At 36.5% G+C, this 14,294-nt stretch overlaps 1 protein-coding gene across 1 annotated transcript in view; it reads left to right on the forward strand.

Moving 5' to 3' along the window:
* LOC146003648 (dorsal-ventral patterning tolloid-like protein 1) overlaps positions 1 to 9,001 on the forward strand; it is a 596,739-nt gene extending 587,738 nt beyond the window's left edge. The window contains exon 16 of the mRNA XM_083141997.1: positions 6,750 to 9,001. Coding sequence (XP_082998123.1) covers positions 6,750 to 6,952 — 203 coding nt within the window. The 3' untranslated portion in view covers positions 6,953 to 9,001. The remainder of the gene's footprint in view (positions 1 to 6,749) is intronic.
* The last annotated feature ends 5,293 nt before the right edge of the window (positions 9,002 to 14,294 follow it).

Below are 14,294 nucleotides of genomic sequence, written 5' to 3' on the forward strand. Positions count from 1 at the left end.
AATGGAGCTAGTTAGTCTGTAGTGTTTCATTTTCTTGATTGATTGATGATTGATTCGGTTTATTTTACATTGCATTTCTGCCACTTTTGGCTAATCATGAAGATGAGGATGAGTGATGATATGATGAAATTGATGAAGGGACACTCACAAAGAACACCCAGGCCAGGATTTGAACTCAGGATCCCTGGCGTCATAGCATGCTGTGACTTTATTGAAATATCCTTTATTACAAGAAAAGTGAATGTCTGCATATCGATTCTAGCCAACAACTGCTTCTTGGTGTATTTTGGCTTTTTGATATAGCAATTTGAATTTTGAAAAATACCTGTAACTATGCCAAAATGCTAATGTATTCCACTCTCACTCAGAAAATGTTTTGATAACATTTCTTTACCTGATAGGGAACATTCATTGCATACTTCATGATATTTGGTTTCTCATTGCTAACAGACAGAGAGAGAAGGGAAAGGGGTGTCTGATTGACAATTATTGAGTTGCCGGGAGGCTGAATTGGTGGCAAAGGATGTTGGGTGGTTCATTTTCAATCTTACCACTGAAGTCCCATGGTTCAAAACCCATTGTGGGCATAGGTGCTCTTTTTGAGTGTTCCTTCACCAATTTCATCATATCATCACTCATCCTCATCTTCATGATTAGGAAAAAGTGGCAGAAGAGCAAAACTAAATAATGATAATACTTATACAGATAATTGCCAGTATGAAAAAAAAAACCCTTACCTTAATTCACATAGAAATTACACCAGTGATTCGAATACTGGCATGGGTATGGATGATTGTGAGTGTCCGTTCATCAATTTCATCATGTCATCACTCATCTTCGCAAATTAGCCAAAAGAGCATAAAAAGTGATGTAAAATATAGCAAATCAATCAATCAATTCACTAGTGTAACTAGTCATCACAAATTTTATAATTTACAAATGAAACCTTTAATTTCTTAATGTCTTCTGTAACATCCTTACCACATAAGTGAAACTCTCCTATGACTTAACGAATAAACTAAAAAATATGTACTTTTAGCATTGCACATGTAAATGAAATACGCAATAACTTAACACAATGTATTAAAAGTATTATTTGACAGTGTATATAGAAGAATATGTGTTTTGTTTTACCATTCATTTCAACAAAATATTCTTGTAGATATTTCTACTTCATAAAACTTGGATGATATCCTTTAGATATATTTCATGAACCTTAGAGACTCCCTGGCGAATGTTATGTTAGAAAAACATGACATTGAATACTATGAAGAGGCGGTATTATTGCACAAGTAGGAAACATGGCATTGAATATTACAAATGGATGGTACTATTGAATAAGACTTGAAATTTAAAACAATTTCCATTCAATGGCATCTGGAATGGCTTGGCATAAGGTTTCAATACAACTCAGGTGGATGACCCAAGTTTCAAAGTATAACTATTAGTCAATTATGTGAATTTTATAATTTTTATTACATTGTAAAAAATCATAAAATATTTAACACTATTAAACTTACACCAATGTAAACATAAATGAGCTAGTGGTCAGAATAAATCTAAGCACATTTGATGTTATTTTTAATAGTGACCCCTCTCTATGTTATTTTGTTTCTTTTGTTACTTTCAAGCCTATTTCATAACATGGATAGAAATGTATGAGATTATATTTTTAATGAGATTTTAATGTATTCCAGCTTAGTAATCAGTTTTTACCATTTGATTTGCTTTTACTGTCTGTAAGTAAGCATGTAGCTTGCTAAGATTGCACTGCAACTTGTTCAATTGCTTTTGTTGGCGAGCAAATACTTGTGTGCTTAGTTTCACATTACATTCACGTAACTGGAATTTCAACAATTCTTTACAGTAATTGTAGAATAGATACCACTCTCTTTTTCTTTGCAATTTCAAAATTATATTTAGTATATTTCTTGTATAGGCAAGATTTTCTATTAGATTTATCTTGGCATGAGTCATCGTGATGTAGTCAGTCTGACAGCCACGTAGGAGACCTAGGTTCAATCCTAGGTGCTATAGATGTTCCTGCATAAGTATTTCTGGGGCTTACACATTCCCACCATGGCGGAGATTGAGAATATGTGGAATTCTACCTCGACAACTCCCTATGTACAGTTACAGACACTTCTGGGTTGTAACAATCTCACTGAAAGTAAACAGAATTGTTACAACTCAGAAGTGTCAGTGACTGTACCTTCACGTCACTGAACAACACGTGGCCATGCAGTCTATGGCGTAAGCTTTGGGCTCCAGCCATGGAACGCATGCACGTTCGAGCCTCCTGTGTAAAGCACAGCAGCTTTTCTCCTGAGATGTCAGCCTGTGTATGAGACCGGTGACCACCCATCAATGTGAGGAAATTGGGGAGCTACGAGTGAGTAGTGTAACCCAGTCATGGAAACCTACAAGCACAACTGGGGGTTCGTTGTGCTGACACACATCATTCCGTAACTGGTTGGATCTCCCATCTTAGATGTCAGAGTAAGGCCGGCACATACCATCATGGGTTGTTATGCCATAACTTTTTAGATATCCACATACAGAGATCCTTCCTAGTATTTTTATTAGATTGATGTACATTATGATGATGATGATGATCAGGGTGAGTGATGACAAGTTGAAATTAGGAAAGAACAGAAACAAATATACCCAGGCTGGGACTCAAGCTGAAAACCTTTTGGTGGCGAGATCCTAGGTTGAACACTTAACGTCATCCACTACCAAGACAACTATAGGATGATCATATTAAACAGTGGGAAATGTTAGCTACGTGGGTCGTTCAATATATAAGTTTCCGTATGCTGTAAACATTTTTATTTTTAAGATACATTAGAAAACTGTACATGCATGTGTAGGAGGATCCTTCCTCACTTCTCCACATAATCCCATAGAGATTCAGGCATTTGTCCCACCGTTGCACCAATTTGTCCATGCCCTTTGCAAGAAAATCAGGACTCTGGCTATTGAGCACTATTCTCACATTCCGCTTCACTTCATCTGTTTCAAAACAATAACCTTGCAATTCAGACTTTAACACCGGAAAAAGATGAAAATCACTCGGTGCTAAATTGGGGCTGTATGGAGGGTGGGGCAGCCATTCACACCCCAATTCTTCAATTTTTTGTTGTGTTTGCACTGCTGAGTGGGGCGAGCGTTATCGTCAAGAAGAATGACACCAGCTGACAGGAGACCTGGTCGCTTATGTCGAATTGCGTTTTTCAGTTTATCCAATGTTTGACAATAACGGTCAGCATTAATTGTTCTTCTTCATTCCAAAAAGTCCATAAGCAGAACGCCCTTAGCATCCATGCTTCTGAACTCCTTATGACGCGATCCCGCATTTTCTGAAGAAGCATTTACTTTTCGCCCTTGAGCGCATGCGCCTTCACGTCTGATAACGAATCGATTGTTGTTCCTTGTAGACGAAGAATTGCGCTTTTCAACAATGTGCTTCTTTTTAATGGCATTGCTTTATACAATATTTTATAGCACAGAGAAACTTATATATTGAACGTCCCTAGTATGGGGATGCTCCTGTGGTTTTGCATGGTGAAAATGGCAGTTGGGGTGGGAATGCTTTGCAAAAAAGTTGCTAGCAAGGGGGGGGGGCTCCCCATATCCCGGCATATCCCCTCACTTCGAGCACTGATATAAAACATGAGAATTTGTTCATCCTCATTCAATTGAGGAATAGAAATTACAGAATTTCAATCAATTGCATTTCCTATTTGATCAAGCAAGCAGGAATTCAAATTTAACTATTAAAAAAAAACTGAGAGAATATTGGTTTCCAATTCAAGCAAATAATATTAATAATAACCCATGGTACAACAGCCTGTAAAGGCCAGGGTCTACCTACCGACCTCACTCCCACCTGCCGAGTTGGAAGATCATCCAATCGGTTATGGGCTGACGTGTGCTCAGCATAACAAACCCTCAGTCATTGTTGTAGTTTTCCATTCATACTCATTCGTAGCTCCCCAATTTCCTCACAATGATGGCTCGCCACGGATACCAAAAACAGGCCGAAAAGTTGTATCGCTTCCCCAGGAGACTCGAACCTGCATGCATCCTGCAGCCAGAACCTAAATCTTGCACCTTAGACTGCACAGCCACAGTGCAGAACCATTATCTTATTATTAACATAAAATCCTTTTATTGTGTGCCAATAGGCTATTCTAATAGCTAAACCAGTTTCAGTAACCTTCAGTTGAAGAAAAGCAATTGTGCCAGTTCCATTTTTGACATTTTACAGAATGTTCTCAGTATGTATACCAAACACAGTTCCAAATTTATATTGTGTATGGTATCATATGCTTTAGGTATTGCTGCTGTTTGCTTCGAATTGCAATTTGTGTAAGTGAAGGTGATAATTCAATGCATGTACATATCAAGCATGTTTGTGTTTTTTGAATTGATGTATCGCTACTTTCTTTAAACCAAAGTGTTTTTGTCATGTAACAAGTACGTGTACTTTACATCTCATTTTTACGAGACCATATTGTTTTTTAACTATAGCTAACCAAAGTACAATAAGTATTATAAGTGCATAGAACACAATGCACTGTAAGTTAATATAAAGAAATTGAGAATTGGGAATTTTTTCAGTATAAAACTAAATCATTCAGCTGATGGTCATTTATTTCCTTAATTTCATTAGTTAATGGTCATATAATATATTAGCTTTTAATGTTGAATATTTTCAAAAAGCACTATCAGATTTCCTGATTATAAAATGAATGAACTCATGTTACAAATAATTACTTGCTTCACAAGGTTTACAATTCTACATAAGAATATTCAATTCAGTCTTAGATCTACTTGAACTGGTTTGTGGATTATTTTATTGAAAGAAAATGTTACAAATAGAATTTATGATTATTTAATTGATATGATGAAGTGTATTGTTTATAATGTTTACTGGCATAATGTAGAATGCTAAGCTTTCTTGTAAATATATAGAGATAGTTCTGACTAATCTGCAAACAAAAATCACCTCTAGGGTGACATTTTAACAGAAGCCTTCTTGATTTGTCAAGTAAAGAAAACTAAAACTCGTGCAATAAACACTGTCATCAATGAACAATGAATGCACTTTAAACAAATTGCCAATAGTTATTGAGCAAATATTAATTCAAAATTATGACACTGAAGTAACATGAAACAGCATTTTCTCGTCTAAATTGTGCAGATTGACCTATTAGACGTTAAGAGCATTCACTTAAATCATCTGTGGATTGCGTTTGCAGTTGTCTAGATTTATTTTCCTGTAGTTTATGGTTATTACAAGCATAAGAAAACAGTTTTTCGTTGTGACGTTTCAGGAGAACACACGCTCCCTTCATCAGACATTTATTTTCATTTTGACTAAAGACCTGATGAAGGGAGTGTGTGTTCTCCTGAAACGTCACGACGAAAAACTGTTTTCTTATGCTTGTAATAACCGTAAACTACAGGAAAATAATTCTACAATGCAAGCAATGCGTACATACAAGAAAAACTATTAGTTGTCTATAAAACTATCGCAAATATCTAGACAACAGTGACAGAAAACCACACGAAGTTTCACGTGAATGCTCTAGAAGGAATTCTAAACATGTGTAATTTTTCACATTCTGAAATATCATGGCTGTCGAAAGAAAAGGAAATTTCGAAAATGGCTTCACTGGCACAGGCCAATGGTCCAGCCGAGCCTTAACACTGAAATTTTGAAACTTCCTCCAAGAATCTAGTCCAGGACCACTCACACCAAGTGCCAGAGCTCTAACTATTAGTATGAATAGAAGCTTTACATATTGATACGAAGATCGTAATTTGTATGTACCAATTGTTGGTGATGTGTATCCAAATTGCCTCCATTACTTAACAGAACACATAACGATCAAATAATTCATAGTAGTTTTAATAGTATTTGGACAATGGTTGATTATGTACTATATTGACTGTCAATGCAGGTGGCGGATCATGGGGAGGGTGATAGGGAAATCCCAACTGGCACAATTTGGATATATTTTTATACCTAATATTTTTGAAGACTCAAATGTTCGGTCTTTTATTATCAAATTTAACAGGCTCGAGAACATTTCTTTAAAGCTTGATTAAAGTCAATTTTATGCTCATGACTGGCTGATCGGAACTGAACCTATATTTAAAATTTGGATCAGATCCAGGGTGCAATATGCCTCAGAAGGGAATCGAACATGACATCCCTTAAGAGAATATAGTTTGTCTCCACTTTTTCACTCTACTCATCTTGTTCACTTTACGATGACAATGGGAGAAATTATGATAACAGTATACAATAATAACCATCTATGTGTATCCAGCCCTGGACCCCAATTTTTGAAAAACAATACGTTAAAAGTCAGCTTTGTTCCTGTTTGCAGTACTGTATATTGTTCATATACAAGAGTACAAGTGTAGGTTGGAATTAATTGTCAGTGAAGTGAGATACCCTACTGAAATTCGTCCCTTGAAACTGTAACATCTGGATCCATGACTGTACCAATAACAATATTTTCAGTTCTGTAGGCATTGCTGACAATGTTCATTGCATTACTCTTTGCAGTTAATTGTCGACTTCATTACATTCTTAACAATACAAATCTATTTTGGTTATTTTGCAACCACTTTTGTATGTCTTTAGTGGATTTTCTGGTTGCAAATGATATGTCGTGCTTGAAAAACAATGTCATAATCAATACCTAATATTTTTTTTCTTTCATTTAAAGGCATGCAGGATCCTCAAATAAATCCTTTCATGCTCCTGGGCGTTGGCCTGGGCGTGGCATGGGTACTCTTCATTGGACTATGCATCTGGTGCCACCGGAAAAGGAAACGACGAAGGGAGGAAGCTGGACACGGACCAAGACACCGTCACGTCCACGTCTGCGATCATTCGGGCGAAAGGTTTGCTAGTGTCGACAGTGTATGAGGAAAGTTGTATTAATATAGTTCTCGCTTGATTAAACTCCAGAGTTGAATCGCTGATCCAGACATAGTTCTTAAATAAGCGACAATCCATGAACAGTACTTATATACCACGGCCACTGCATAGTTTCCTACAAAATCATGTCTTGACATGAAAATAAAAACTAGCTTCGTTCAGAAGCAGAGTGGTGTGATTTAGTTGTGGTGTTCTTTGTGAACTGTGTCACGTAAATTGTTGAGATAAATAGAAGAGGAGAATACTAATCCAGTAGTTAATAACTAGCCAATCAACCAACAAAGTTGTGGATGAATCTTTAGGTTTTGTTAACCCCAATTCACCCCCTTTAACACTGGTCATGACATCACAAGTGCTGGAATTTCTATAGCGTTGCAAGGGAACCAGTTATCAGTGTGCGTGAGTGTGAGGATTTAAGAAAAACAATACTCGTATGTATCATCAGGAATTTTTACATATTTTTCTTTTCCTTTTCATCTATGAAACCAAAACAAAAAGTGAGTAATGAAGATTTTTAAAAAAAAATCGCTTTTACTCAAAACCACTAGCGCCGTGTGAGTCAGTGACACTAGAATGAAATTAAACAACGTCACTAAATGTTTTAAATGAATAAGAAAAACGTTTTTACTGTAAATGGAACGAAGTGCTCACCCTTTTTTTCTCTCTCTCTCCCGTACAATGGACGGAGTGCCAAAAAACAACAGTATTTCTGGTATATTTTTTAATTTATACAATAACTTTCTTTAGTTGATTTCCTTTCATGTCTGTTATGAAGAACATCAGCATTCTGCAAACTGACTGTCAGCTATTAAACGAACAAAGTAGATTTTTAGAAAACATGAAATTTTGTCTCTAAAACTGAGAATCTACATGTTAAAAAAAAAGAATATTGTTTCTACGTAAAGTTGGTGGCAATCACTTTATTCTATTAAAAAAAAAAAGAAGTCTTGATGAAAATTAGATATACATATATACACACACATACATATATATATAAATATGAGTTTGTAAATTGTTGTTTTCTCTCTTTGACTATTGTTGATGGTGCTATGGAATAATAGGAATAAACTTTGTGATTGTTGCAAGCGGATCTTACATAGTAAGAGTATGGAGTATGTTATTAAATATTAATATCATTACTATATATACACACACAAATTATATTGCCACTGGGAGCAATATGTGTAAAAATAATATAAAAAAACGCTTGATTTTTTACTTAACTATAATTTTGAATTTGTTCTCAAAACAATATAACGAATGATGTTTGTTTAAAACTGTCCACGTATGCACTATGAATAGTTGTTATATTAGTTCTCAAGTTACTTCGAGGCGGTAACAGAGGAATGTTGTGATATACATATATATATATAAATATAATATGGGTTAAATATGTTCAGATTTATTGTGAAAAATAAGAAAAGCTGGTCTTCCTTTAGCTAGAATTGTATATATGTGTTCTAGAGCCTGTCAGCAGTCGTATGTTTTGTGTAATTCTGGTTAAACCAAAAAATAATAATATATAAGCAAAGGGTGAACAAAAATGCAAATAATAGTAGAATAATAAGGCAATGTTATGAAGCACTAAGAGTTTGTTATACTGTGTACTGCTCTTGATAAAAGAAGAAAAAAGGCATAATTGGTTTGTTAACATTTCTTCTTCCTGTGTCTTCTACGTAAATCCATGCAGTTCTAAATTAATTTATCAATGACGAGCAGTGGAAAGACAAATTTATGAAGATGAGCACCTAATGATGTTCTTTTGCACAGATAAACTTGAGCTTCTGTTGTATAACATGCTCAAACATTAAACATAATATAATAATAGTAATAATGATGATAAAGTGGTTTATCAGGACTCACAGTTTCCCCGGACGCACGGCACATGTAATACAGCAGATAATGTAGGTCCCCAAAACTTTGAGAATACATAGCTATGAAACCTGTGTTACTTTCACTTGTTATTAGCCTGAATTCTTTCATTTTTGTTCATCTTCTACGCGTTTGTGTCAAATGTTCTTGAAGATCAAGGAGAGTGAATTTTCAAGGGAGAGAAAGAAACGAAACTTCATTATTGAGGCCATAAAAATTAAGACACGATCAAGGTGAGTACATAGCAGGTGGAGCCATCATACATTGGAGGTCGTTTGGAGGTGGCTGTGTGGATTTTGAAAAATATATAAATAAAAACATAATGCTACATGTCAGATTATTGTTACCAGAAAGAAAGCCCATCCTTTTATCATTGTTAATTTGAAGCCAGACACATTATTCATTATTCTCATTTTATAAAATGTTATCCTAACCGATTATCAGATATGCTCCTAATTTATTATCGGTCAGGAGAATATCATACAAGATGCAGTTAAGTTGGTAAGGTAAAGTTTCCCATGTACAGGGTTTGTCCAATAAGTATCGGGATTGATTTTGTCCGGCCAATGAGAACGGATGGAGGGCAGTCTCTGTGGGTGGAATTGGTGTTGCGGGGTGTCATGTGAGCTAGGAGACCCAGCCCAGTTGCCTCCGAGCCTTGGGAGTCTGTAGGTCGCGCCTGAAGTGAAAGTGTGTTTAGTGCTCACGTCGAAAGTCAAGATGGAGGAAACCATCGAGCAGCGTTGTGCCATCAAATTTTGCGTTAAACTGAACAAATCTGCTACGGAGACTTTTGATATGATCCTTGAGGCTTACAAGGAAAGCCCTATCCAGAATGCGTGTTTTTAAGTGGCATAAAAAATTCAAAGATGGCCGGGAAGACGTCGAAGACGAACAACGCGCTAGACATTCAACATCGATCTGAAACGTTGAAAATGTGAGAACTTCTGAACAGTGATTGCCAGTTAAGTGTTCGTTTGAAAGCACAGGAGTTAAATTTACTGAAATCCACTGTGCATTCAATTGTGACCGATGATGATTAGGGTCCACTGCATCGCTGATTCCTGTCTGCTGCATCACAACAATGTGCCAAGTCACACGTCGCTAATTGTGAGGAAGGCACTGGCCAAACATTGTGCACAATTCCCTACAGTCCAGATATGGCTCCCCCCGATTTATTTTTGTTCCCTTGGATCAAAAGGAACCTGAAGGGACATCGTTTCGGGACAATTGAGGCGGTCGAAGTGGCTTCGACGGGGTGCCTGAGCAGCCTTGCGGTTGCCGACTTCCAGGGGGCGTATGAAGAGTGGAAAAAGTGCTGGCAGCGGTGTATTGATGAGGAGGGTCATATTTTGAATAATATTAACACACTGTACATATATCTTCAATAATTTCTATTTATTACTTCAGTCCCGATACTTATTGGACAAACCCTGTATATTGCACCGTGCCAGGAAGGCACATTTAGGGGATGGGATAGGGCCCCACACATTATCGATCTCAGTCATTTTGAAGCTGATGTGATCAGCACCATGCTTCAGCCACCTTTATCGTCAGGTACCCATTTCTTTCAGGCTAGTTGAACCTCGGAACTGCTTAACGCAGGGACAAGGTAGGGAAAATACTGACCTTGGAACACCCACCCTGGGAATCAAACTTGGGCCTCCCATTTGAAGTTTGTTATAAGTCCACTTTATGCAGATAGCCTAATCGGGACTGGACCTACAGTTTAAAGTGAGATCCGAACCACTATGTATGTCCCTCCACTGGGTATCAAACACTGATCTCTCATGTTACAGTCAGATGTCCTATTGTCTAGACCAGCACAGCACAAGATGCAATTAAGAACTCATTTTTATTGGAGTTTACTAAAATTATATTTCCAAAATTTATAGTTTTCATTTTTGTATTCAGTTTGTTTACAAATGCACACACATACTTTCCACGAAGTTAACAATAAATAATCAACATTTTGGATTGAAGGAATTTGAAGCAAACAAGGTGGTTTCTATGCAGAGATCAAACAACAGCAAATGTAGAACTAAGTATTTCCTCAGCACCTGAATGGCTAAATAATAATAGTGCAACCTAATATGTCAAATAAGTTTATTTATGTTTGAGTCCTTTTATACACAGATAGACTAATCAGGACTGAATTACAGTTTAAAGAGGACCCAAACAACTATTTGCAGCAGCGTAACTTTAGGCTAACTTTGGATTGGGCACAACATGACCTTCAGATTCCAGAATGTTAGATAAAATTGTCCACAACGTGCAAACTTAAAAAAAAAGAACTGGAAATTTAATTGGGGGCGAGTGTGCAGTTGCCCCCGCAAGGTTACATCTAAGACTATGTCTCCACCAGGTATCGAATTAGGGACCTCTTGATTACAAGACAGCACTACATCATGTGGGAGGCATAATATATAAAATCTAGCATTGCTAAACATATGGACAATTCCTGAGCATAGGGATTTTATTACTATTGTGTGTCTGCATATATAATTTTTGTAACTGCTTTATGAGACCAAAGTAAGATTAGAAGAAGGGAAATTTTCTAAGACACTTCTCGAGAACTCGATGTCACTGCCAGTCAACATAAATCTCCAAGAGAGATTTATTTTTAAAACATGTCCCCGCCCACTAAAATTACACCACTTCAATAATCACACCCCAAATCCAAGACAAGATTATAGTGTGATCACTACCAGGCCAGTGTAAAATTGATTTATCTCAAACAGTATTTATAGTGCAGTATGCAGAAAATTCCAGAGTACAACACTATTACACACACACTCATAATCAAATATTGCCAGACCCTGTGGCCGAGTGGTTAGCACATCACGCTGCAATGCCAAGGGTCCCGGGTACGAATCCCGCTCGGGCTTTGTTGTTTGTGAATGTCCATTCATCAATTTCATGACTCATCCCCATCTTCGCAAATTAGCTAAGAGGCACAAAACGTGAAGTAAAATAAACTAAATCAATCAATCAATCATAATCAAATATCATAAAGTAAAAGAGAAAATGAGCGTAAGAATAAAATACAAAATATTTGACAAGGACAAGAAAAATACAAAAATCTGGTCAGTAATATAAAATAGTCTAATCCTAGTCTAATCCTAAAGACATGTCATAGAACAGAAAATCCAAGCAAAATGTGTGTACATTCATTTTTCTTGGTGAAATTATATTGAGATATTATATTATGTAAAAATTATTTCTTCCCATTTTTCTTTATGCATTTCTGTTACTGCTCTATAAATTCTAACATCATATACTGGGATTTTTAGGTCTATCTTCATAAGAATATTGGGACAATATATTTTGCTATTAAAAATATTATCTATAAAGGTGATTTCAAGTTAACTTCTTCTATCTGATAATAACTTGAGGTTCAATCTATGTAATATATTTTCATAGTTATAATAAATAACCCGTGGCTCGACGGCCCTTGAAGGGCCTTGGCCTATCTCCCGACTGCCAGTCTCCCTCCCACAATCCTACATAGAGGTGTGGAGATCTTCAATCGATAATTGGGTCAGCACATCGAACCCTGAGTCGTTAAAGGAGAGTTCCGAGACTGGGTTACGCTACTCACTCAAAGCTCCCCAATTTCCTCACGATGGTGGGTTGCCACTGGTCCTATACACAGGCCAAGAAGCCAGAGACTGAACCCAGGTGGACTCGAACCCATGCCATCCTGAGAGACGAAATAATTTAAATTGAAAATAAATTAAACTAGCGTTTTCTGTACACACTCTAAGAGTTGGGTATTACCAGTGCAATTCTAGTTCAAAATAACAGTTGCAAATTCTAATATTGGTACTGTATAACGTTTAGTTTGAATAACATTACAATTAGAGATATGCACTTTAGATGTGACTATGTACCTATTACGTTCCTCAGAATAGCTCTAACTTTTTTAACAGCTTGTAAAACATGCAAGTTGAAATTGAGACAAGAGTCAAAAATATTACCCCTAAGTCTCTTGTATACTCAACCTTTTTGATTTCGAAATTATTTATAAAATATTTGGAAAACATCTGGTGAGATTTTCTAATGAACTTTAAATGCTAGTTTCAGAGGTGTTATGCTGCATGAAACATTTTTTCACCTGTGTCATCTGCATTAATTGAAGCATAAGAACCAAGGGCTCTTCTTCAATGTTCTACATCACAACTAACCATGTTTTCCATGTCACTTTCTTTCAGCATATTTTTTTCTACTGTTGATCCTCAGAAAGGTTTAATTAGTGCATTTAACAAAATTTAGTGCCAACAAACAAATTCGACCTTTGTCTTCCCCTGTGATGCACACGATAAAATACTGAACACACTTGTTTTGTGTATATTTCCAAAAAAAAAATATATATATATTGTTGCATTCTATACTAGACTTACATGTTTGTTTCAAAGTTGAGTTTTAAATCCACTTTTATGTGCAGATCGGCTAATTGGGACTGGACCTACAGTTTAAAGTGGGATCTGAACCACTGTGTTCCTCCACTGGGTATCGAACCCGGGATCTGGTTTCAAATTGTGGAACTTTCTTCTTTGTTTGAGTAAAAGCTGGCCTAATAGTTAAGGTTGTACTGAACCTTTGGTCTGATACAGCCAAGCCATATTAAAAGATTCCTGCCATTTCAAAAAATCGCTACGATATTCCAAATTCTGAATATTACGTCTGCCTAGAATTCCTTCTAGGGCATTCATGTGAATGTTTGTGTGTCTCGCTTCCTCTGTTGTCCAGATATCTGTGATGGAAAATAGGCTTGCGTAGCCAAAAAAAACTATTGTGAATATCTAGACAACCGAGAAGGCAAACCACACAAAGATTCATGTGAATGCTCTAGAACAGCGGTTCTTCAACTGTGATCCGAGGACCCAGGACTCTCAAGGGGTCCACGAAACCCTCCCAGTGTTCCACAAATGTTCGGAAAAATACTAAGACAAGAGCATTTACTCTTTAATGCTAAGAATGAATTATGCGAGAACAAAAATTATACAAATCTATGGTCTATCTACTGAGTGATCTCTGAAGGGGATCCACGGTCTAGGAAAGTTCAAGAACTGCTGCTCTAGAAGGAATTCTAAGATGTAATATTCAGAATTTGGAATATCATAGCGATTTTTTGAAATTCGAGGAAATATTGAAAATGGCGCTTCAAGGTCCCAGTGGAGCCTTTATAACAGTATAAATTGCTAGTAAATGAAAATTCACAAGTGAAATGAAACCCCCAAATCATATTAATGTGATCTGTCGTTTATTTGCCCAACAACCACCATGAAAATTCATTGTGTGTACTACATCATTACAAGGAGTGAGGCAATATGATGATGACAGCTACCAGATTCCTGTGTAGAAGATATGTATGTCCCAGGTGACCAACATTATCTGAAACTAACATGGAGCATTACGATGTATTTCTGTTGAAATAAAATGAAAAAGAAATGTG

This window comes from Lepisma saccharinum, chromosome 20, assembly GCF_977018435.1.
Source record: "Lepisma saccharinum chromosome 20, izLepSacc3.1, whole genome shotgun sequence".
Taxonomy (NCBI): domain Eukaryota; kingdom Metazoa; phylum Arthropoda; class Insecta; order Zygentoma; family Lepismatidae; genus Lepisma; species Lepisma saccharinum.